General features: G+C 47.1%; 1 protein-coding gene across 1 annotated transcript in view; it reads right to left on the bottom strand.

Moving 5' to 3' along the window:
* Positions 1-3,612: 3,612 nt before the first annotated feature.
* LOC140271772 (myosin-7B-like) overlaps positions 3,613-23,932 on the bottom strand; it is a 36,276-nt gene continuing 15,956 nt past the window's right edge. Inside the window, exons 20-46 of the mRNA XM_072367069.1 lie at positions 23,265-23,382; positions 23,064-23,187; positions 22,851-22,987; positions 22,538-22,708; positions 22,379-22,463; positions 20,300-20,542; positions 20,047-20,223; positions 18,796-18,941; positions 18,613-18,703; positions 18,380-18,537; positions 16,411-16,642; positions 15,845-15,971; positions 14,311-14,429; positions 14,034-14,230; positions 12,389-12,572; positions 12,134-12,299; positions 11,132-11,256; positions 10,932-11,047; positions 10,522-10,708; positions 10,188-10,397; positions 9,966-10,091; positions 9,748-9,838; positions 8,440-8,519; positions 7,013-7,117; positions 6,841-6,936; positions 3,771-3,914; positions 3,613-3,689 (exon numbers count right to left, since the gene is read on the bottom strand). Coding sequence (XP_072223170.1) covers positions 3,678-3,689; positions 3,771-3,914; positions 6,841-6,936; positions 7,013-7,117; positions 8,440-8,519; positions 9,748-9,838; positions 9,966-10,091; positions 10,188-10,397; positions 10,522-10,708; positions 10,932-11,047; positions 11,132-11,256; positions 12,134-12,299; positions 12,389-12,572; positions 14,034-14,230; positions 14,311-14,429; positions 15,845-15,971; positions 16,411-16,642; positions 18,380-18,537; positions 18,613-18,703; positions 18,796-18,941; positions 20,047-20,223; positions 20,300-20,542; positions 22,379-22,463; positions 22,538-22,708; positions 22,851-22,987; positions 23,064-23,187; positions 23,265-23,382 — 3,767 coding nt within the window. The 3' untranslated portion in view covers positions 3,613-3,677. The remainder of the gene's footprint in view (positions 3,690-3,770; positions 3,915-6,840; positions 6,937-7,012; positions 7,118-8,439; positions 8,520-9,747; positions 9,839-9,965; positions 10,092-10,187; positions 10,398-10,521; positions 10,709-10,931; positions 11,048-11,131; positions 11,257-12,133; positions 12,300-12,388; positions 12,573-14,033; positions 14,231-14,310; positions 14,430-15,844; positions 15,972-16,410; positions 16,643-18,379; positions 18,538-18,612; positions 18,704-18,795; positions 18,942-20,046; positions 20,224-20,299; positions 20,543-22,378; positions 22,464-22,537; positions 22,709-22,850; positions 22,988-23,063; positions 23,188-23,264; positions 23,383-23,932) is intronic.

The following is a 23,932-nucleotide window of genomic DNA, read 5'->3' as shown; positions in this document are numbered from 1 at the left end:
TCACACTTTGGAGTGAACATCTGAGTGTGTTCACACTTTGGAGTGTTCGTACTTTGGAGTGAACATCGGGGGGTGTTCACACTTTGGAGAGTGTTCACACTTTGGAGTGAACATCGGGGTGTATTCACACTTTGGAGTGTTCACACTTTGGAGTGAACATCTGAGTGTGTTCACACTTTGGAGTGTTCACACTTTGAGTGAACATCGGGGTGTATTCACACTTTGGAGTGTTCACACTTTGGAGTGAACATCTGAGTGTGTTCACACTTTGGAGAGTGTTCACACTTTGGAGTGTTCGTACTTTGGAGTGAACATCGGGGGGTGTTCACACTTTGGATTAAACATCGGGGTGTGTTCACACTTTGGATTAAACATCGGGGTGTGTTCACACTTTGGATTAAACATCGGGGTGTATTCACACTTTGGAGAGTGTTCACACTTTGGAGTGTTCACACTTTGAGTGAACATCGGGGTGTATTCACACTTTGGAGTGAACATCTGAGTGTGTTCACACTTTGGAGTGTTCGCACTTTGGAGTAAACATCGGGGTGTGTTCACACTTTGGAGAGTGTTCACACTTTGGAGTGAACATCGGGGTGTGTTCACACTTTGGAGTAAACATCAGGGTGTGTTCACACTTTGGAGTGAACATCTGAGTGTGTTCACACTTTGGGGTGTGTTCACACTTTGGAGTGAACATCGGGGTGTGTTCACACTTTGGAGAGTGTTCACACTTTGGAGTGAACATCGGGGTGTGTTCACACTTTGGAGTGTTCACACTTTGGAGTGTTCACACTTTGGAGTAAACATCGGGGTGTGTTCACACTTTGGAGTGAACATCGGGGTGTGTTCACACTTTGGAGTGAACATCGGGGTGTGTTCACACTTTGGAGTGTTCACACTTTGGAGTGAACATCGGGGTGTGTTCACACTTTGGAGTGTTCACACTTTGGAGTGAACATCGGGGTGTGTTCACACTTCACAGGTTCAGTTCGATCAGAATTAACTAAACAGCAGCCGTTTCTCATCAAAGTTCTGCACAGAAGTCTTTTATTTCCTTTATACATTTCTTTGCGATATCTCCCCAGATGAAGCCTGTAAAGAGCGACTAAAATCCAGTGATCAGATTCATCAGAACTTATGGGGCTGTTGGGAAGTTTCGTCAGTTAATATTCATGAGAGATGAACTTAGAACTTATGTTTTTTCTTAAAAGAGATTAAATAAATATGTGCGATTGGCAAAGAGAAGCAGGACCAAACACCTTCTGGGATGGATCGGTGGTCCGTTGGTTGAGGGCAGTGTGTGAAATGTCCTGAATTGGTTTGGATCGGTTTAGCTTCTGGGATGTTTTTCTTTGGCTTTGAGCTTCTGATACTGATTCTTCTGAGAGAGGAAGGCTGAAAGCTTCCTCAGACTCCTGCGCTGGTGACCTATCCCACATGTTTTCTGGATGGTTTGGATTAAGAGTTAAAAACACCTGGTTTGGGGGCTAAACTATACTGCTGTCTGTTTCTCTTTAAACCCTCACTGTGTTTGCTCTGCGGTGCTATTTGCTGTCCAACAACAACCCCGGCTGACTTTGAATGGACTTCTAAATGTTGATTTATAAAGACTCAGACTGATGTGGTCCAGCTGAGACCGGATGGACACACAGAAGGACAAGCTTTGACTGGAAGATGAAGGGATGAGCTGACCAATGGAGGGTTCATGCAGCCTGTTAATATGGATCTAACACGCCTGTACAGTCCCTGACCGGCGGATACACCGACTGGTTTTAGTATGTGAATAAAGTGTTGAATGCCAAAATACACCAAATGCATCAAAGCGTGTTTCTGTGTTAAACTGATAAACTGAGATACTTTTATCCCAAAATGTGTTGAAAAACTTTAGTCCAGAAGGAAAATAAAAGGTTAAGAAAGTATAGAAATCAAATTAAACAACTTTTGTTTAATTGCAGACATTATGAACACAAGATATTTCATGTTTCGTCTCACATATAAACAGGTTTCTGCCTTCTTTCACCTTCATAATATCATTAAAATCAGGAACATCCTGTCTCAGAGCAGAGATGGGAGGCAGAGCCTTCAGTTATCAGGCCCCTAAAAGCAGAATGGGAGGCAGAGCCTTCAGTTATCAGGCCCCTAAAAGCAGAATGGGAGGCAGAGCCTTCAGTTATCAGGCCCCTAAAAGCAGAATGGGAGGCAGAGCCTTCAGTTATCAGGCCCCTAAAAGCAGAATGGGAGGCAGAGCCTTCAGTTATCAGGCCCCTAAAAGCAGAATGGGAGGCAGAGCCTTCAGTTATCAGGCCCCTAAAAGCAGAATGAGAGGCAGAGCCTTCAGTTATCAGGCCCCTAAAAGCAGAATGGGAGGCAGAGCCTTCAGTTATCAGGCCCCTAAAAGCAGAATGGGAGGCAGAGCCTTCAGTTATCAGGCCCCTAAAAGCAGAATGAGAGGCAGAGCCTTCAGTTATCAGGCCCCTAAAAGCAGAATGGGAGGCAGAGCCTTCAGTTATCAGGCCCCTAAAAGCAGAACGGGAGGCAGAGCCTTCAGTTATCAGGCCCCTAAAAGCAGAATGGGAGGCAGAGCCTTCAGTTATCAGGCCCCTAAAAGCAGAATGGGAGGCAGAGCCTTCAGTTATCAGGCCCCTAAAAGCAGAATGGGAGGCAGAGCCTTCAGTTATCAGGCCCCTAAAAGCAGAATGGGAGGCAGAGCCTTCAGTTATCAGGCCCCTAAAAGCAGAATGGGAGGCAGAGCCTTCAGTTATCAGGCCCCTAAAAGCAGAATGGGAGGCAGAGCCTTCAGTTATCAGGCCCCTCTCTGTGGAACCAGCTGCCAGTTTGGCTTCAGGAAGCAGACACCCTCTCTACCTTTAAGATCAGACTGAAACTTTCCTTTCTGATAAAGCTTATAGTTAGGGATGGCTCAGGTGAGCCTGAAACATCCCATAGTTCTGCTGCTATAGGCCCAGCCTGCTGGGGGAGCTCCCATGATGCACCTCTCCTCCCTCCATGTACAGATGACATCATTGTTGGTTAATTCAGTTCATATTTAAATTTACTGTCCTGTGTGTTTGAAATACATTGAAACTATTTTTAAAAAAAGATTATTATGAGCAAATCTTCCAACAAAATACTTATAAATTCAGTTCTGTAGCTAATCTGTCAGCAGAGAAAGTGGCTCTGGTTGGTTGGTTGTTGCTGGACAGATCCGGATCTCTTCCAGTTCTACAGGAGTCAGTTTGGTTCGGTTCTGGTTGTGTTGAACCAGGAGGAGGCAGACAGACTGGAGAGGTCTCAGCTGGCCTGAGGCTGATTCCCTCGGATAGAGCTGAGTCCTGGAAGCTTTGCTCAGACTATTCACAAACTGGAGGATGAGAGCTAGAAGCTGGAGCTATAATAATAATGTAATAAACTATAAGTGCACAAAGGAAAATACACCAGGAGGTTCCTGAGAATCATCAGGTTTTTAATTTATCATCAGCATCACAGCAGGCCACCGTAGAGCCGTACAGAACTTACAGGGAGACACAACATTAAGAAGATGGGAAACACTTCTTTATGTTTATCAGACGTCTTTTTCCTTAACTCTCGGCACCACAAACCCGTCCACAGCTTCACTAAAGCAGAACCAAACCCACCGCAGTCAGACTTCACTCCGGCACGCAGACGGCTGGTCGTCACTCAGCGATCTGCAGAAACACGAACAGAACATCAGAAACACGGCGAGCAGAAGCTCAGCGGGGACCCGGCCGCTGCTCCGGCTCACCCACCACGGCCACCTTGCTGCTTTGTTCACGGGTTCGAATCCGCAGCCTGTTGACGGTCGTCTCTGCGATGTCGGCTCGCTCCTCGGCATCGTCCAGCTCGTGTTGGACTTTCCGAAAACGCACGACGCCACAGCTCACCTGCTCCTCCTGGTGGACAAACAGAGGAACAACATCACAGCAGACCTCAGAGAAACTGTGGTGTCAAGCTGTCAGGATGTCTAACAATCCATGAATGTAATATTATACCAATAATATTAGTAATAATATTATAGATAACACCAATGTGTAGCTCTGAGTCAATCATTTATGAATGCATGTGCAACAGTAGGGCGCCATGTGTCCAGGAAGGGCTTTACAAAGCTAACACCATCTCTGTTTTATAGTTAGGACTATAATGTATGGCCTCCACGCTAATAACAGTCGAAATGATGCTCACCGGAGCTAATTAGGATGTCCACGCTTCGTGCAAAGATGGTAAACAGGAGATATGGATGTAGGGGAAAGGTCAGGAGTAGGAGGAGGGACTATTATATGAATAAATGGGTTTTAAATAAGACAGAACAATGGGCCCAGCCTCGGGTAAATATAGTAAATAAGACATAATGGTGGAAAAATGGGGAAAATAGGCCATATGAAAGGAGGGGCCTCAGGCCCAGATTGTATAAAAGAGGGGAAACTTTCAGGAGAGACTTCAGACTCAGCCCGGGCTACTTCTCATGCATGGTCATATTGTATCTCTGCAATAAACCATCATTGGACTCAGCTGAATCTGTCTCATCTTTGATTCTTCTCATCTTTAACTATGGATTATAGCATATTAGGTAAACTGAACGTCCACAGAAACTCCACAACAAAACCAGAGTGGCTCTTTTGAGGATAACCCTCCTTATCAAAGCAGGAGGAGAGACTCACGACACCACAGCTCACCTGCTCCTCCTGGTGGACAAACAGAGGAACAACATCACAGCAGACTTCAGGGAAACTGTGGTGTCAAGCTGTCAGGATGTCTAACAATCCATGTAATATTACACCAAGGTGTAGCTCTGAGTCAATCATTTATGAATGCATGTGCAACAGTAGGGCGCCATGTGTCCAGGAAGGGCTTTACAAAGCCAACACCATCTCTGTTTTATAGTTGGGACTATAATGTATGGCCTCCACGCTAATAACAGTCGAAATGATGCTCACTGGAGCTAATTACCGGCCATGATGTCCACGCTAGTAGGAGGGACTATTATATGAATAAATGGGTTTTAAATAAGACAGAACAATGGGCCCATCCTCGGGTAAACATAGTAAATAAGACATAAGGGTGGAAAAATGGGGAAAATACGCCATATGAAAGGAGCCACAGGCCCAGATTGAGAAGAGACTTCAGACTCAGCCCGGGCTACTTCTCATGGTCATATTGAAACTCTGCAATAAACCATCATTGGACTCAGCTGAATCTGTCTCATCTTTGATTCTTCTCATCTTTAACTACTGATTATAGCATATTAGGTAAACTGAACTCCACAGAAACTCCACAACAAAACCAGAGTGGCTCTTTTGAGGATAACCCTCCTTATCAAAGCAGTAGGAGAGACTCACGACACCACAGCTCACCTGCTCCTCCTGGTGGACAAACAGAGGAACAACATCACAGCAGACTTCAGGGAAACTGTGGTGTCAAGCTGTCAGGATGTCTAACAATCCATGAATGTAATATAATAACAATAATATTAGTAATAATATTATAGATAACACCAATGTGTAGCTCTGAGTCAATCATTTATGAATGCATGTGCAACAGTAGGGCGCCATATGTCCAGGAAGGGCTTTACAAAGCCAACACCATCTCTGTTTTATAGTTATGACTATAATGTATGGCCTCCACGCTAATAACAGTCGAAATGATGCTCACCGGAGCTAATTATCGGCCAGGATGTCCACGCTTCGTGCAAAGATGGTAAACAGGAGATCTGGATGTAGGGGAAAGGTCAGGAGTAGGAGGAGGGACTATTATATGAATAAATGGGTTTTAAATAAGACAGGACAATGGGCCCAGCCTCGGGTAAATATAGTAAATAAGACATGGTGGAAAAATGGGGAAAATAGGCCATATGAAAGGAGGGGCCTCAGGCCCAGATTGAGAAGAGACTTCAGACTCAGCCCGGGCTACTTCTCATGCATGGTCATGTTGAAACTCTGCAATAAACCATCATTGGACTCAGCTGAATCTGTCTCATCTTTGATTCTTCTCATCTTTAACTACTGATTATAGCATATTAGGTAAACTGAACGTCCACAGAAACTCCACAACAAAACCAGAGTGGCTCTTTTGAGGATAACCCTCCTTATCAACGCAGGAGGAGAGACTCACGACACCACAGCTCACCTGCTCCTCCTGGTGGACAAACAGAGGAACAACATCACAGCAGACTTCAGAGAAACTGTGGTGTCAAGCTGTCAGGATGTCTAACAATCCATGAATGTAATATAATAACAATAATATTAGTAATAATATTATAGATAACACCAATGTGTAGCTCTGAGTCAATCATTAATGAATGCATGTGCAACAGTAGGGCGCCATGTGTCCAGGAAGGGCTTTACAAAGCCAACACCATCTCTGTTTTATAGTTAGGACTATAATGTATGGCCCCCACGCTAATGACAGTCGAAATGATGCTCACCGGAGCTAATTATGATGTCCACGCTAGTAGGAGGGACTATTATATGAATAAATGGGTTTTAAATAAGACAGAACAATGGGCCCAGCCTCGGGTAAATATAGTAAATAAGACATAATGGTGGAAAAATGGGGAAAATACGCCATATGAAAGGAGGGGCCACAGGCCCAGATTGAGAAGAGACTTCAGACTTAGCCCGGGCTACTTCTCATGGTCATATTGTATCTCTGCAATAAACCATCATTAGACTCAGCTGAATCTGTCTCATCTTTGATTCTTCTCATCTTTAACTACTGATTATAGCATATTAGGTAAACTGAACTCCACAGAAACTCCACAACAAAACCAGAGTGGCTCTTTTGAGGATAACCCTCCTTATCAACGCAGGAGGAGAGACTCACGGCGCTCTCTGCTTGTCTCTTGTAGCTCTTGACTTTGGTCTGAAGCTTCTCAATCAGCTCCTGCATCCTCAGCAAAGTCTTCCTGTCCTCCTCCGACTGCAGGAACAAACAGAACCGGTAAACACCCCCGACCCAACAGAGCCTCTGTTAACCTGCAGCAGCTGGATCACACCTGGTACGTCAGCTCTTTGACTCTCCTCTCGTAGCGGCGGACTCCTTTCTGGAGCTCCTCGCTCCTCTTCTGCTCCACCATCAGCTCCGTCTGCAGCTCCCTCACCTGCAGACAGCAGGGATCCAGTTTTATCAGCTTCATCAGCTGGAGGGAAGTTGGCCGAAATGTTGTCAGGTTTGAACTCAGTTCAGGGGTCTCAGCTCCGCACAGAAAGCCAAATGTTACTCGGAAGCACTTTGAAGTGTTTTATCTTCTCTTTTAGGTTAAATCCCAGAATCTTTTAGTTAGATTTATTAACTGATTTTTCTGTAATTTGACTTCAACATAGATGAACATCTATAGAGAAGTTTCTGCTGTAATAACACATTTCTCCAGGTTGTTTTTAAATGTGCCTCAGAGCTGTGAAACGATCAGAGATGAACGTTTTACTGTTTTTATTCCTCTTCATCATCAGCCTCAAGCTCCTGAAGCTGCATGAATGTTTGAATGTTGTTTCCAGCAGTTTAAGTACAATTTAAGGTGTATAGCTTTAGTTAACTACGAGATTAAATGTGGAAAGTAAATCCTGCAAATATTCGACCAATCAGAAGCACTTTAGGCCAAACTGTGGAAAGTCTTCTAAATAAATCCAATAGTTTTTAGTGAACTTCTAACCGGGGCTCACAACCCGCCGCTTCTACTTCTTCTGCCGCCGGAAGCAGCCAAAGGGGCGGGGCTTATATGTATAGCAACTAGTATATATATATAATATTCCATCCATACATCGGTTCCCTCTTTCACCATGGATCGTACACTTGGCAGCCTTCTTAGTGTTTCTTTGTGTTTGCGCTCTGCCGTTTTCCGCTTTTTTCCACCTTTTTTTCGCCTTTTTTCCGCTTTTTTCCACCTTTTTTTCCGCCTTTTTTTCCCGCCTTTTTTTCCCGCCTTTTTCCGCCTTCGGAATCCAGATCGGCCCTAATTGGCTGTCGTCGCGTAGCGTCACTGCTCATTTGCATAAAGTTGAGCCTTTCTCAACTCTTGAAGCTCACGAAGCTCACAACGCCGGCTTACATTGAAAATGAACGGCAGCTGGCCGCTCACGACGCTTTTGCCCCCGGTTACTGACCTTTGTTAGGCTCATCTGAGGCTGAGATACCGCAGTTTACAGCTTTGGTTTCCAGCCCCGCACCACACTGGCCTCTTTGTGGCCTCTTAAACATGCCAACAAACGCATGTGTGGCTGCACATGTGCAGGGTTCACACAGAGGCTTGTTTTTATGACTGTGGTGTTACATCCACAACTGTAGGGGGAGCCAAAGGTGCCACATCCCTAAACACTGACATGCAGTTCCTCTCGCGGCCACTAGAGGTCACAGTTCCCATGATAAAGGGGATGTTTTCTGAGCTAAAAGGTGTTGTTTCCTGCAGTTCAGCGAGTTCCCACTCACTCTTGTCTCCAGTTTATGAAGCTGTTTCTTTCCTCCCTTCATTGCCATCTGCTCCGTCTCATCCAGTTTGATCTGCAGCTCTGCGTGAAACACAATCATTTATCAGTTAGAACCCAACAGAACTTTTGGCAGCAGGACACCTGAAATGGTTTGAAAGCTGAGAATCTGCTGCTAAAACACATTCATTACATTTCTGTGCATGCGCCCTCTTCCTCTGCTGATCTGGGATGTTCAAGTCAAAGGTTTTTGATCAGTTAGAGGAGGAAACAAAAGGTAGAAAACTGTGGAACCCAAGGGCGTAACCATGGTTTAGACATTGGTCCAAGAAAAACAAAATTGTTAAGTGCATTATCTACAATTCTTTATTTATATATGAAAAATTGGACATTTAGAACATAGTTTAGTGGACTACATTGACCATGTAAGTTCACATCTAAAGGAATAGTGTAATTTCTCCGAGACAGTGACTGCCCCCCCACTTTGTTTTGGTTAGTTGCTTACTGTTTACTGACCTTAAACACACCTACCAATTACAATTATGCTCTTCCAGTAGTTCTGTAGCAAATAGGACAGCTTCCAATGGAAAACGACCAAATACCCAAAGCATGTTTATGGAAATATTTTAATAAGGACAACTAATGATGTAACAAATTACAGACTTTTCCTTTAACAAGAAATGTGCCGAGGACTTTAAGTCCAGGTTCATTTCTATTGTGTCAATGTCTCAAAATGTGCATTAACAATGAAAAATCTAATAGTCTAATGTTATTTTTGTTTTAAGTTCTTTTATTTTGAAAGGGGGCGGAAGTTTATTTTGTTGATTCTGTGTTGGATTTCCTGTTCTGGTACAATCTGCTCTGTTGAGCAGCGGCTCCGTCAAAAGTAGAAGTCCAACGTAAAGATAAGGAGAGCCGCTGCTGAGACGGCGGCGCCGGTGGGTCACTCTCATTGGCTGTTAGCATCAACAACGGCGACCGCGGCGCAGCCGTTACGTTACCATGGTAACACACGGAAATAAAGTGAAAATAAATAAGACATAACAAGAGACCGATCCCTTGACAGGGTTCATAAAGGAGAACATGCATTTTACATATTTTCTGCTGTATATTGGGGGGGGCAGGTTGGTATTTTCTCAACATTGGGGGGGACACGACCCCCCCAAAGAATGCGTGGTTACGCCACAGGTGGAATGACACGAGAGCCATAACAAATAATTAATTTGTGAAAAAAATAAGAGAATGTGTGAGAAATAAAGGCTAAACGTTTCCTGACAGCGTAGAACCAGCACCTCCCGTCGGCCTCGTGCACCTTTTGCTGTGGACTCCATGTTCTTCTTCATCCTCTCCAGCATTGCGCTGCAGTCCTGCTCGGTCCTCAGCTCCTCCGCCATCAGAGCCGCCTGGTGAGACACAAACATGAACAGGATTCAGATGCGACCCGCTGAATCTGATTCCAGGTCTCGGAAAAGGTTAAAACACCCAAAAATCTCAGGAAACAAAGGTCAGGGGTCAGAGGTCAGGACTGACATCAGTGATGGCCTTCTTGGCTTTCTCGCTGGCGCTGTGGCTCTCCTGCACCGCCTCGTCCACCTCTCCTGACAGCAGGGACAGATCCGCCTCCAGCCTCCTCTTCTGGTTCAGCAGACCTGCGTTCTGACACACGGGAAGACATTTTAATCGGTTCCGTGCGGCGGCGGTGAACCTCTACGCCGATGACGCCTCAGTCTTCAGATGAGTCTGAGCTTGTACCTGTGAGGCGAGGAGGTTGACTCTCTCCACCACCTCCACCAGCTCATGTTCGGCCATCCTGCGGGCGCGGTCCGTCTGTTCCAGGATCTCACGTAGCTCCTCCTCCTCCGCTGTCATCAGCGAGCAGCGGCGCTCCAACAGGACGATCTGTTCTTTGAGCTGATTGGTCAGCTGGACTTTGTCCTCCAGCTCCACCTGCTGCTCTTTGACCTGCGACAAACGGACACAAATGATCTCTGTCCTCCTGCTCCTGCAGACTTTTACTGGCACCAGCTGGAGAAAACTGGTTCAGATGAATTAAAGGCCCAGACCTGATGGGACCAGGTGAGGCTACCTGAGTCTGCAGGTGCCGGATGCTCCTCTGGCTGTCGGCCGCCTGCCTGTTGGCGTGTCCCAGCTGAACCTCCATCTCATTTAGGTCTGACTCCATCTTCTTCCTCAGACGAACCGCCTCGCTGCGGCTGCGGACCTCCGCCTCCAAGCTGGCCTGCAGCGTCTCCGTGGAAAGCTGGTGGCTCCGCCTGGTGGACAGTTCTGGTATTACTACTCACAGACCTTAATGATATTTACAGCTCTGGTACGATTTAAGATTGTGATTGGCCGACTCAGCTCTTACATCATCAAAAATGTTTCCAGAAAAGTGTAAAAACAAGCTTTTAAACACAGTGAAAAAGGATTTTTAGTGTCTTCTTCACTGGTTTAAATCAGTTAACGAATTACAGGTTTAAGTTTTGTATTTTGCACCTGAGGTTGTCAACCTCTTCATCTTTCTCTGCAATTTTTCGCTCGATCTCGGTCCTGATCTTCTGCAGCTCCATCTGGATCCTCGTGGTCTTGCTCTCCTCGTGCTCCAAGGTGCCCTGGTTGGTGGAGAATGAGCAGATAAACCAGTTCAGCCACCGGCTCAGACGATAGAGATCCACAGCATATCCACAGCAGGTTACCTCTGCCTCCTCCAGAGCGGCTCTGATGTCGCTCTTCTCCACGTCGAGGATCTTCTTCATCCTCTCCAGCTCATGGATGGTCTTCCCTCCGTGACTGATCTGATCCGTCAGGTCCAGGATCTCCTCTGGACCCATCAACGGGAAGAAGAGGTCAAGGTCACCACATTTTTACTGACTGGAAAAAAGGCGGAAAAAATGTGGAAAAAATGTGGAAAAAAGCGGAAAAATGTGAAAAAAAGGTGGAAAAAAATGCGAAAAAAAGGTGGAAAAAAGGTGGAAAAAAGCGGAAAAAATGCGAAAAAAAGCGGAAAAATGTGAAAAAAAGGCGAAAAAAAGGCGGAAAAAAGCGGAAAAAAGGCGGAAAAAAGGCGGAAAAAATGTGGAAAAAAGCGGTAAAAAATGCGAAAAAATGTGGAAAAATGTGAAAAAAAGGTGGAAAAAAATGCGAAAAAAAGGTGGAAAAAAGCGGAAAAAATGCGAAAAAAAGCGGGAAAATGTGAAAAAAAGGTGGAAAAAAGGCGAAAAAAGGCGGAAAAAAATGCGAAAAAAGGTGGGGAAAAAGGTGGAAAAAAGGCGGAAAAAAGCGGTAAAAAATGCGAAAAAATGTGGAAAAATGTGAAAAAAAGGTGGAAAAAAGGCGAAAAAAAGGTGGAAAAAAGCAGAAAAGGGCAGAGCGCAAACACAAAGAAACACAAAGAGCCCAGAGTACGATCCACGGTGAAAGAGGGAACCGATCTATGGATGGATTATTATATATATATCTGCTAGTTGCTATACATATAAGCCCCGCCCCTTTGGCCACTTATGGCAGCAGAAGAAGTAGAAGCGGCGGGTTGTGAGCCCCCGGTTAGGCTGATAAACCCTGGAAGCATTTTGTTGGAATCAATGCACATGATTCCTTTAACATGGCACAAAAGGTATAAAATAGCCTCTTTTCTCTCTATTTCTTCCCACCGGTATCATAAAACCGTTGGACTGTGCCTCAGAAATACAAAGATGTACCTTGCAGGTTCCTGTTTTCTCGTTTAAGCGTCTCCAGGTGATCCAGAGCTTCCTCGTAGCAGTTCTTCAGTTTGAAGAGCTCCGTGCTCAGACTGCGGGACTCTTTCTGCGACGCTTCCAGCTCCGTCTGACTCTCATCAAACTTCAGCTTCCAGTCGCTCAGCAGCTGCATCACACAACACAAACCGGCCTGTTTCCCAGCTCCTTCCACATCTACAGCTCCTGCTCTAACGGCTGCCGTCTCTTTGGACTGACCTTGTCGAAGTTCCGCTGCTTCTTGTCCAGAGCCAGAGCGGCGGCGTTGGAGCGCTCCAGCTCCACCGCCAGGTCTTGGATCTCCGTCTGCAGACGCTGTTTGGTTTTGTCCAGCGAGGAGCATTTGGCCTGAGAAGCCTCCGTTGCTTCTTCTGCAGCCTGAAGTTTCACAACTAACTTCTTCCTGCAGACACAGAAAAGGCTCATTCTCCTTAGAGAATATGTTCTGAAATATGAGGTTATATTAAAGATCTGACATTTCCAGGTCAGTTTCTTTGATTTCAGATACTTTTATCCCAAAATGTGTTAAAAAACTTTAGTCCAGAAGGAAAATCAAATGATAAAAGGTTAAGAAAGTACAGAAATCAAATTAAACAACTTTTGTTTAATTGCAGACATTATGAACAGAAGATATTTCATGTTTCGTCTCACATATAAACTGGTTTCTGCCTTCTTTCACCTTCGTAATATCGTTAAAATCAGGAACATCCTGTCTCAGGGTGATGCAGAGAAACAGGCCCCTAAAAGCAGAATGGGAGGCAGAGCCTTCAGTTATCAGGCCCCTAAAAGCAGAATGGGAGGCAGAGCCTTCAGTTATCAGGCCCCTAAAAGCAGAATGGGAGGCAGAGCCTTCAGTTATCAGGCCCCTAAAAGCAGAATGGGAGGCAGAGCCTTCAGTTATCAGGCCCCTAAAAGCAGAATGGGAGGCAGAGCCTTCAGGTATCAGGCCCCTAAAAGCAGAATGGGAGGCAGAGCCTTCAGTTATCAGGCCCCTAAAAGCAGAATGGGAGGCAGAGCCTTCAGTTATCAGGCCCCTAAAAGCAGAATGGGAGGCAGAGCCTTCAGTTATCAGGCCCCTAAAAGCAGAATGGGAGGCAGAGCCTTCAGTTATCAGGCCCCTAAAAGCAGAATGGGAGGCAGAGCCTTCAGTTATCAGGCCCCTAAAAGCAGAATGGGAGGCAGAGCCTTCAGTTATCAGGCCCCTAAAAGCAGAATGGGAGGCAGAGCCTTCAGTTATCAGGCCCCTAAAAGCAGAATGGGAGGCAGAGCCTTCAGTTATCAGGCCCCTAAAAGCAGAATGGGAGGCAGAGCCTTCAGTTATCAGGCCCCTAAAAGCAGAATGGGAGGCAGAGCCTTCAGTTATCAGGCCCCTAAAAGCAGAATGGGAGGCAGAGCCTTCAGTTATCAGGCCCCTAAAAGCAGAATGGGAGGCAGAGCCTTCAGTTATCAGGCCCCTAAAAGCAGAATGGGAGGCAGAGCCTTCAGTTATCAGGCCCCTCTCTGTGGAACCAGCTGCCAGTTTGGCTTCAGGAAGCAGACACCCTCTCTACCTTTAAGATCAGGCTGAAACTTTCCTTTCTGATGAAGCTTATAGTTAGGGATGGCTCAGGTGAGCCTGAAACATCCCATAGTTCTGCTGCTATAGGTCCAGCCTGCTGGGGGAGCTCCCATGATGCACCTTTCCTCACTTTGCTCTCTTTCTCCCCCTGTTTAATTTCTCAAATGATTTTATGTCCATGTGACATTATTGTGGTTATTAACTTGTGTTTCCCTGTTCCAGCAGGTATCCTTTGAATGGTGTTATGGTGTTTTTCCCCCTCTTTTCCCTCTTTTCTGTCTCTTTACCACATCTCTATCATCTTACTTTGCATCCTCCAGCTCCTCTATTCTCAGCACAGCTTCGGTCTCGTACTTCGCCCTCCACTGAACCGCCTGACTGTTGGCTTTAGACAGCGCCCTCTGCAGCTCAGCTTTGGCCTCCTGCTCCTCTTCCAGCTGCTCCCTCAGCAGACTGCAGTCATGGCGAGATGCTTGGATGCCGTGAGCTAACGCCACTCGAGCCTGCAGCACAGACAGGAGTCAGGACTGTCAGGGAGCTCTGTAATGAACCGATAGATGTGGGGTTTATGGGTCAGTGTTACCTTGCTCTCCTCCTCCAGCCGTCTCTTCAGATCCTCGGTGTTCTGGCTCAGACCTGCTTTGGAGCGCTGGAGCTGACTAATCATGGCATCCCGCTCCTCCAGCCGTCGGCTGTATTCAGCTGAGGACCCCACGCAGAAGAAAAACACAGAAGAAGACCAAGTTTGGGTTAAATCATCACAAATGTTAAGTTTAAATTCTTAACTGCTGAATTTCCTGGTTTATTATTATCTGACCTGATCAATCTGATGGAAACTGGCCAACATATCGGCCAATAAAGGACCTGATAAAGCAGGGGTCGGGAACCTATGGCTCGCGAGCCAGGTGTGGCTCTTTTGATGATTGCATCTGGCTCGCAGATAAAACTAAATATTCTCACTTGTTTTAATCCATCCATCGATTTTTCATGTCCTGTTCAGGGCTGCAGGAGCAATTGTCCATTATTTTAATTGGATGATGCTGGACTACGTTGCAGCATAAAACAGGTAAACGCCCCCTTTTGAATCAGTCTGCTCGGCCATTAGCTCAAAGCTAACCCTTCGACGAAGAAGATGGCGAAAAGAAAAAAAGATGACGAGTATCGTACATTTCAGGCCGAATGGACTGAAGAATTCGCCTTTGTGGAGAGAGCAAATTCTGCGGTGTGTCTAATTTCCAAAGACAAAATTACATCGATGAAACGGTCGAATGTAAAGCGGCACTTCGACACGCGCCATGCTACCTTAGCATCAAAATACCCGGCAGGAGACAGCAGAAAGAAAGCGTGCCGAGAGCTACTGAGCAGGGTACAAGCTAGAGCTACTGAGCAGGGTACAAGCTAGAGCTACTGAGCAGGGTACAAGCTAGAGCTACTGAGCAGGGTACAAGCTAGAGCTACTGAGCAGGGTACAAGCTAGAGCTACTGAGCAGGGTACAAGCTAGAGCTACTGAGCAGGGTACAAGCTAGAGCTACTGAGCAGGGTACAAGCTAGAGCTACTGAGCAGGGTACAAGCTAGAGCTACCGAGCAGGGTACAAGCTAGAGCTACTGAGCAGGGTACAAGCTAGAGCTACTGAGCAGGGTACAAGCAGCCAGCAGCAACCCGGCAAGGTGACTATAATTCTGCTAGCTTTGCTGGATCTTTAGCAATAGTGAGGAACGGAAAAACATAAAACTAATAAATTCAGAGGCTTATTATACTGTCATTTAGTTGAATTCACTTTTAAAATATATTATATGGCTCTCATTGAAATAAATTTCCAAATTTTTTGCTTTCATGGCTCTCTTAGTCAAAAAGGTTCCCGACCCCTGTGATAAAGCTTGTGGTGCCACGGTTAGAACAAATGTTACTTCTCCAGAGGGGTACCACAAGGCTTGGTGCTGGGGCTCCTTCTCTTTGCATTGTAGAGAAGCTTTTCTCTCTGAGATAATGATATAAATGAACGGACACCATCCAAACAGTCCGTCTCCTCTTCACCTCTGTGAGACACGCCCCCTCTTTACGTCTAGATTGTACGTCTAGTGTTTAAAAAAGGCGTGTTTGTGTGGGTGTTTTACCGATCTCGGTGAGCATTCGGGCTTTCTGAGCAGAGACTTCACTGAGTTGTCTTTGCAGCTCATCGGCTCTGTTCCTGCTCTCAGTCAGCTGGTCCTCATAAACCCTGTTCATCTTCTCCACAGCTCCCTACACACACACAGTCGTTTTCATTGATGACTTCTAGTTTTTTACCTTGAATTTCCACCTGCTGAGATCAGATTCCAGTGCAAACCTGCTTTAAAGATGCTCTTTGAAGGGAAAATATTTAAAACATCAAAATGTGAGTCAATGCAGGGTTCAATCTACCCTCAAGCCAACAGAAGAAGAAGAAACAGAGGCAGTATAAACAGAGTACAGAGATAAAACACTGATTACACCAACGTCAAAGCTAAATATGACCATCAGAAACAGGAGCAAATGTGTTGCTTTTCTCTGTTGGACACAGCTTAAAGGATTTAAATCTAAAGCTACTAACTTTCCTCTGAACTGGAAAGTAAAAAGCTTGAGTTGAAGCTTCTCAGCTGACTCCGTGATGCTGGTAGAACTAAACATGCAGACTGATTCTAACAGTTTCCTCCGGTTGTACCTTCGCTCTGGTGAGCTGCTCCAGGTTAGCTCCCAGGTCGTCAGCCTCCAGCCGGCACTCGGACTTCTCCTTTTCCAGTTTCTGTTTGGCTCTCTGCAGAGAGTCGATCTGCTCGCTGAGCTCTGCCACTGTGTCCGAATGCTTCTTCCTCAGGGTGGCTGCTGTGGCCTCGTGATGAAGCCCCGCCTCCTCCAGCTCCCGCCGCAGCTTCAGGAAGTCGGCCTCTCGCTTCCTGTTTAATCCAAAGGTTCAGATTTTAGTCACATGTTCAGATAAGACTCCCTCAGACAACCCGACTCATTCTGCCACAAACTGACAATGCTTTGCATCAGATCTCAGTGCACGGTTATCTTTTTGTGGTGGTAAATGAGGCATTAGAGCCTCTGGAGCCGGACACCTGCACATCTGGAAGGCTCCATCAGTGCTGAAAGGTATAAACAGGTTTTAGAGCAACATCTGCATCTTCTTCAGGGAAGGCCTGAAATATCTCAGCAGGACAAAGTTAAACCACATCCTGCATCTGTTCCAGCAGCAGAAGAGTCCAGCTGCTGCAGTCCAGCTGCTGCAGTCCAGATGTTTCAAGAGTCCGGCTGCTGACTGACCTGCTGCAGTCCAGCTGCTGCAGTCCAGATGTTTCAAGAGTCCAGCTGCTGCAGTCCAGCTGCTTCAAGAGTCCGGCTGCTGCAGTCCAGCTGCTGCAGTCCAGATGTTTCAAGAGTCCGGCTGCTGCAGTCCAGCTGCTGACTGACCTGCTGCAGTCCAGATGTTTCAAGAGTCCGGCTGCTGCAGTCCAGCTGCTGCAGTCCAGATGTTTCAAGAGTCCAGCTGCTGCAGTCCAGATGTTTCAAGAGTCCGGCTGCTGACTGACCTGCTGCAGTCCAGATGTTTCAAGAGTCCAGCTGCTGAAGTCCAGCTGCTGCGCTGACCTGCTGCAGTCCAGATGTTTCAAGAGTCCAGCTGCTGAAGTCCAGCTGCTGACTGACCTGCTGCAATCCAGATGTTTCAAGAGTCCGGCTGCTGACTGACCTGCTGCAGTCCAGATGTTTCAAGAGTCCAGCTGTTGCAGTCCAGCTGCTGCAGTCCAGATGTTTCAAGAGTCCAGCTGCTGCTCTGACCTGCTGCAGTCCAGATGTTTCAAGAGTCCAGCTGCTGCAGTCCAGCTGCTGCAGTCCAGATGTTTCAAGAGTCCAGCTGCTGACTGACCTGCTGCAGTCCAGATGTTTCAAGAGTCCAGCTGCTGCAGTCCAGCTGCTGCAGTCCAGATGTTTCAAGAGTCCACCTGCTGCAGTCCAGCTGCTGCAGTCCAGATGTTTCACCACCTGAAAACATCTAAATACAGCAGAGAAGAGCCAGGAATCCTCTATCAGACGGGAACGGGACAACGTTACTCTGCCAAAGGTCCAGCAGCTGGTCTCCTCAGTTCCAGATGTTTACAGATGTTCTAGAAGAAGAGGGGATGCTGCAGCTGATTTAATGAGACGCGTTGCTGCCATCAGATTCCAGACGAGCGTCTCACTGTTAACATCTGAAATGTTTTCTATCGCTCTGTTTTCATTTGACACATCGTCCCAATTTCCATCCATCGATCCATCTTCTATTCCCGTTTACTCTGTCTGTCGGGTCGCGGGGGGGCGGAGCCTATCCCAGCGGTCATCGGGCGGGAGGCGGGGTCACCCTGGACAGGTCGCCATCACAGGGCCACACAGAGACAAACAACCACACTCACTCCTCAGGACAGTTTAGAGGCACCAGGTAACCTGACAGCATGTTTCTGGACGGTGGGAGGAACCCGGAGAACCCTGAGAGAACCTGAAGAGAACCCACGGGAGAACATGCAGCGCCACACAGGCAGAACCAGCCGGGAGTTGAACCTGGAACCCTGCTGTGGGGCCTCGTCCTAATTAGTTTGGAGCAATAAAACAGGAACATAAAGTCACAGAGTTCAGTGAAACTTCATGAGGTCACCGACCTGTTGAGGGCGATCTGAGCGGCTGAGGCTCCCCCCGCCTCCTCCAGCCGTTCCCCCAGCTCCTCCAGCTCTCTTGCAACGTCGTTCCTCTGGCGTTCGGCTTTGAGGCGCCACGCCCGCTCTGCCTCCAGCGCCTCCTCCAGCTCCTCGATGCGAGTCTGTGGAAACAATCGCAGCACACTGAAGCACCAGCGGTGGCGAGGAGGAAGATCAGGAAGCAGCTCTGGACCAACCTGGATCTCTTTTAGCTTCTTCTGAAGCTGAGCACCCAAACTCTGCTCATCCTCCAGTTTGGCCTGAAGCTGTCCCAGCTCAAAGTCTTTCCTTTGGAGACGTAAAAAGTGGGAGCATCACATCGATTACTTCTGATCTCACCTGAAGGTGATTCTCATGCTGACTAAAAAGGTTATTCCTACTTTTTCAGGCCGTCCTCCAGCTCTTCCTTCTGGTTCTCCAGGTCCTTCACGGAGTCCACGGACAGCTTCAGATCCCCCTCCAGCTTTCGTTTGGTTCGCTCCAGCTCAGCTCGAGCCTTCTTCTCCAGCTCCAGGGAGGCTTCCACCTGAACATGGAGGGATACACCTCAGCCTTTTCTGGACCACTGAGTCTGGGGGGAATTCTCTTTTGAAATGAGACTTTTGGAGTTCTTTTCCAGTTCTAATACAATGTAAGTCTGGGTTTTTTAGTTTGGTCTTGTGGTCCCAGTGAGGCTCTTAATCACTACAGTAACTGAAGGAAAGTCTAAGTAAGAGTAAGTAAGAAAGCAGGAACTTTTAAAATTGTCACTCCATCAGATCATTTTCAATTAAATTCAATAAAATTTTTATTTATATAGCACCAAATTACGATAAATGTCATCCATCCATCATCCATCCATCCATCATCTATCCATCATCTATCTATCTATCTATCTATCTATCTATCTATCTATCTATCTATCTATCTATCTATCTATCTATCTATCTATCTATCTATCTATCTATCTATCTATCTATCTATCTATCTATCTATCTATCTATCTATCTATCTATCTATCTATCTATCTATCTATCTATCTATCTATCTATCTATCTATCCATCCATCCATCCATCCATCCATCCATCCATCCATCCATCCATCCATCCATCATCCATCATCATGCCACCTCATCTGGCTCCTCTCAATGCGGAGGAGCAGCGGTTCTACTCCGAGCCCCTCCCGGATGACTGAGCTTCTCACCCTGTCTCTAAGGGAGGCCCAGAAACCCATTTCAGCCGCTTGTATCTGCGATCTCGTTCTTTCGGTCTCTCCCCACAGCTCGGGACCATCGGTGAGGATGGGAACGTAGATTGACCAGTAAATAGAGAGCTTCGCCTTCTGGCTCAGCTCCTTCTTCACAACAACAGGTCGGTGCAGCAACACTGCAGACGCTGCACCGATCCGCCGTCAATCTCACGCTCCATTCGTCCCTCACTGTGAACAAGACCCAGAGATACTTGAACTCCTCCACTTGGGGAAGGATCTCATTCCCGACCCGTAGAATGAGATCCAAGCTAGCTCTTGGGACGTGGATGTAGACACCCGGTGGTATAAATGATAAACTTTCTGATGGAACACCTGCTTTGGCTTTGGTTTGGACCCCTGCTGTTAGACAACTCAACCTGAGGAGGTTAAGGTCTCATCTTACGTTGTCAACCTGCTGCTCCAGTCGAGCTTTGGCCTTTGACAGCATGTTGACCTTGTCCTCTTGCGCCTGCAGATCGGTCAGCGTCTGCTGATGAGCCTCCTGCAGGGCGGCTTTCTCTCGGCCCAGAGAGGCGATGGACTCGTCCAGAACACAGATCTCATGCGACAGGTTCTTCACCTGCACGGAAGAAAGAAGCACGTTATTCCGTGTGTGACGGGAAGCGGCGGCGGCACACGCTCATTCGCTGCCGCACCTTGTTCTCGACCCCGTGTCTTTCTTTCTCCACTTTAGCCAGCGTCATCTCCAGGTCGTCCACGTCCCGCTTCAGTGACATCACCTCCTCCTCCAGGTGGCGCTTCTTGGACGTCAGTGAGGCGCTAACCTCCTCCTCGTCCTCCAGACGCTCCCGCGTCTCCTTCAGCTTTGACTCCAGAGAGATTTTAGACTGAATCAGTTGGTTGCAACGGTCCTCTGCGTCCATCAGGTTGTCCTGTTCCTGGGTGGGTGAGACAAGAAAAGGAGAATGCTCTTGCAAAGGCTTCTGTCCCAACTGGTTTCCTAACTGGTCTCCTAACTGGTCTCCTAACTGGTCTCCTAACTGGTCTCCTAACTGGTCTCCTAACTGGTTTCCTAACTGGTCTCCTAACTGGTCTCCTAACTGGTTTCCTAACTGGTCTCCTAACTGGTTTCCTAACTGGTCTCCTAACTGGTCTCCTAACTGGTTTCCTAACTGGTCTCCTAACTGGTCTCCTAACTGGTTTCCTAACTGGTCTCCTAACTGGTTTCCTAACTGGTCTCCTAACTAGTCTCCTAACTGGTTTCCTAACTGGTCTCCTAACTGGTCTCCTAACTGGTTTCCTAACTGGTCTCCCAACTAGTCTCCTAACTGGTTTCCTAACTGGTCTCCTAACTGGTCTCCTAACTGGTTTCCTAACTAGTCTCCTAACTGGTTTCCTAACTGGTCTCCTAACTGCTCTCCTAACTGGTTTCCTAACTGGTTTCCTAACTGGTTTCCTAACTGGTCTCCAGCCTGTGAAACCTCTGCAGATGGTCCAGAACGCGGCGGTGCGTCTGGTCTTGGATCAGCCTAAAAGAACACGTCCCCCCTCTGTTCATTGAGCTCCTCTGGCTGCCCTTAGCCGCCTGCATCAGATCCAAGTCCCTGATGTTAGCTACAAAGAGCTTAATGGAACGGCTCCATCTACTTGAATGCTCCTGCAAAGGCTTCTGTCCCAACTGGGTCCCTCCGTTGGTCCCAGGATTGTCGTCTAGCAGCTCCTACACCACGCCTAAGACAATCCAAACTCTGTTCATGTGTCGTCCCACGATGGTGGAATGACCTACCGAGCGCTACCAGAACAGGGGCGTCCCTGTCTATCTTCAAGAAGCTCCTGAAAACCCAGCTCTTCAGAGAGCATCTCCTATCCCAGCACTTACCTTGTACTTCCCTCCCCCCTCTATCTCTGCACTTTATCTTTCTGCTCTTCCTTCTATGCCTGCACCCTATCTCTGCTCTGTCCCCTCTGACAGAGTCGGACTCCTGGGTTCCTTCTATGTAGCTTATTGTTAGCTTTTTATAAAGCTGTTATAGCTTCATTTGTAAGTCGCTTTGGATAAAAGCGTCTGATAAATACAGAAACAGAAGAACATTATAGTTCAAAGGTTTGGACCCAATCTTCATCTCAGAGCTGTTCCGAGGGCAAGGAAAATGGATTTAAATGGATTAAACTGTTTTATATCACAACATAAGATCATTTTGGAGGCACATGACGCCGCTGCTGAACAAGGTTCTTCCCTGCAACAGTTTCCAGCTGCTCCAGAGGTTCTGAGGTGTTCTCAGGTCAGGAGAAAACAGGTTCTGGGGTATCCCAGGGCCTCCTGCCGGCTGAGCATACCTGGAAAACCTCAAAAGGAAGGCACCTGGGAAGCATCCGGGGAGGGGAGCAGCAGCTCTGAGCCCCCCCGAGCCCGGGCTCCACAGCATATTTAAAGGACTGGAGCCCATGGAGCAGCTTGCATCAAAGTCGTGCTTTCGGGGGCCAATCAAACGCTGCGACCATCACCTTCAGTCACTGAGGACAGACGGTTCTCAGGCTGAAGGATTGAACTGAGGGAGGATCTGATGTGGTGCCTTAGGGGGGGCTACGCTTTAATGAACTGGATTAGATTACAGTTGGATTGTCACTGTATTCCACTGGACTGGAGCTGGTCTATTCGATGTGTGCAGACCTTTCAGAACTGAATCTTTGGGTGACGCTCAGTCAGAAAACTGCAACATCTGATGATATCTTTACTTTCTGTGTGAATCGTTTTCCTCTGACAGAGAACTCACAGCCTGGAGCTGCAGGGCCAGGTCCTTCTTCTCCTGAACCAGAACCACCTGCCGCTCCTCGGCCTCCCGCCGCTTCACCTCCGACCTGCCAGAACAACACAGTCATGTGATGACATCACAGATCCGCCTGCCTGCAGCTCACCTGAACGTGCAACCAACCTGTCGAAGGCCTCCTTTAGCTTGGCGAAGTTTTCCTTCAGAGCAGCCAGCTCCTGCTCCACCTGGGCGCTCCTCAGCATCGGTCGGAGCTTGTAGAACAGCATCATCCACGGCCAAGTTCTAACGGAGAAGAACGCCCTCAGGTTGAACTGGATCACCATCAAAGCGTCTCTGGGAGGAAGAATTAAAACATCTTCTTCACCGTTGAAAACAAGGACAGAAACCTGCATGAAAGCAGGCTGATGGAGAAGCCCCTACAGTCCAAGAACAAGAAGAAAAGCATCAAAAATAAGTTTATTGCTGCCATATTGACCTTTTCAGCATCATCTCATGTCGTTCCATCCTCATCAGCTTCCCTCGGCTCATGGCCTGAACTGTGGTGAGGATCTGAGACAGACGGCTGTCCCTCATGTCCTCCAGATGACCCAACAAACCCGCCTTAAAAAACACCTGAAGAGGAGCAGATCTTGTTCAATAACCAACTTAACTTGAGCCGGACCAGAATCTGTGTCTGGGTTTGTCGCACCTTTGTGTGTCCAAACTTGTACTGAGTGTGGTCTATTTCAAGAGAGCCCAGCAGCTTCTCCACGGCCTTCCTGCTGTCCACAAACGAGTCCTCCGGGATCGCAAAAGGGTTCAAAATGCGATAGCTGAAGGAGAAACACTGCAGTTGAAGAGGCCAGCTGAGTCCGACAGGCTTATCTGAGAGTTGGGGTTCAGGACTCACCGCTGCTTGAACTCGGCATACAGGATACGGTTCGGGAAACCCTTCCTGCAGATCCGGATCCCCTCGAGCACGCCGTTACACCTCAGCTGGTGCAGGACCAGGAAGGAATCCATCACGCCTGGAAAAAGGCACACGAGGAGTTCTTTTCGTGCTTCTGTCCAGTTCCTTTACAGAAACACGGCATTGACCGGTTCGTGGTCCACAGTTAAGCACCTTTAACTTTATCTCTACAGAAGCAGATGTGGTCCCAGCCACTCAGATAGCGCTCACATAGCACCTTTAAGGCTCTTTCTCCTGCAGCGTTTATGCTCTACACAGCGATGAGCATTTCTGAGGCATCGTGAGGAGCCGCAAACGCCTTCATTATGATGACACAATGACCTCAAATTTGACTAAAAATACAGAATTCTTGGGTGATTGTGTGGTTTCAGAGAGCCTGTCTCAGTTACTCAAAGACAATCAAAGCTTATTTATCAAACTTGAGTCTTTGCTAGTTGCAAATATTATCTAAAGAAGATAAAATATAACATATTCAGAGGAAGGCAGATGTTGCATCTGACCCCAAACGTGCTAAAAATGTCTTAAAATCTAAAAAAATTTAATAAATCTTCCTTTTTCCTTTTTAAAATGTGATGAATCAGATGCTAAACCTTTATTAAACATTAAAC

This window comes from Leuresthes tenuis, unplaced genomic scaffold (assembly GCF_036924035.1).
Source record: "Leuresthes tenuis unplaced genomic scaffold, fLeuTen1.0.hap1 SCAF_16, whole genome shotgun sequence".
Taxonomy (NCBI): Eukaryota; Metazoa; Chordata; class Actinopteri; order Atheriniformes; family Atherinopsidae; genus Leuresthes; species Leuresthes tenuis.
This window is presented reverse-complemented; position numbering and strand designations above follow the sequence as displayed.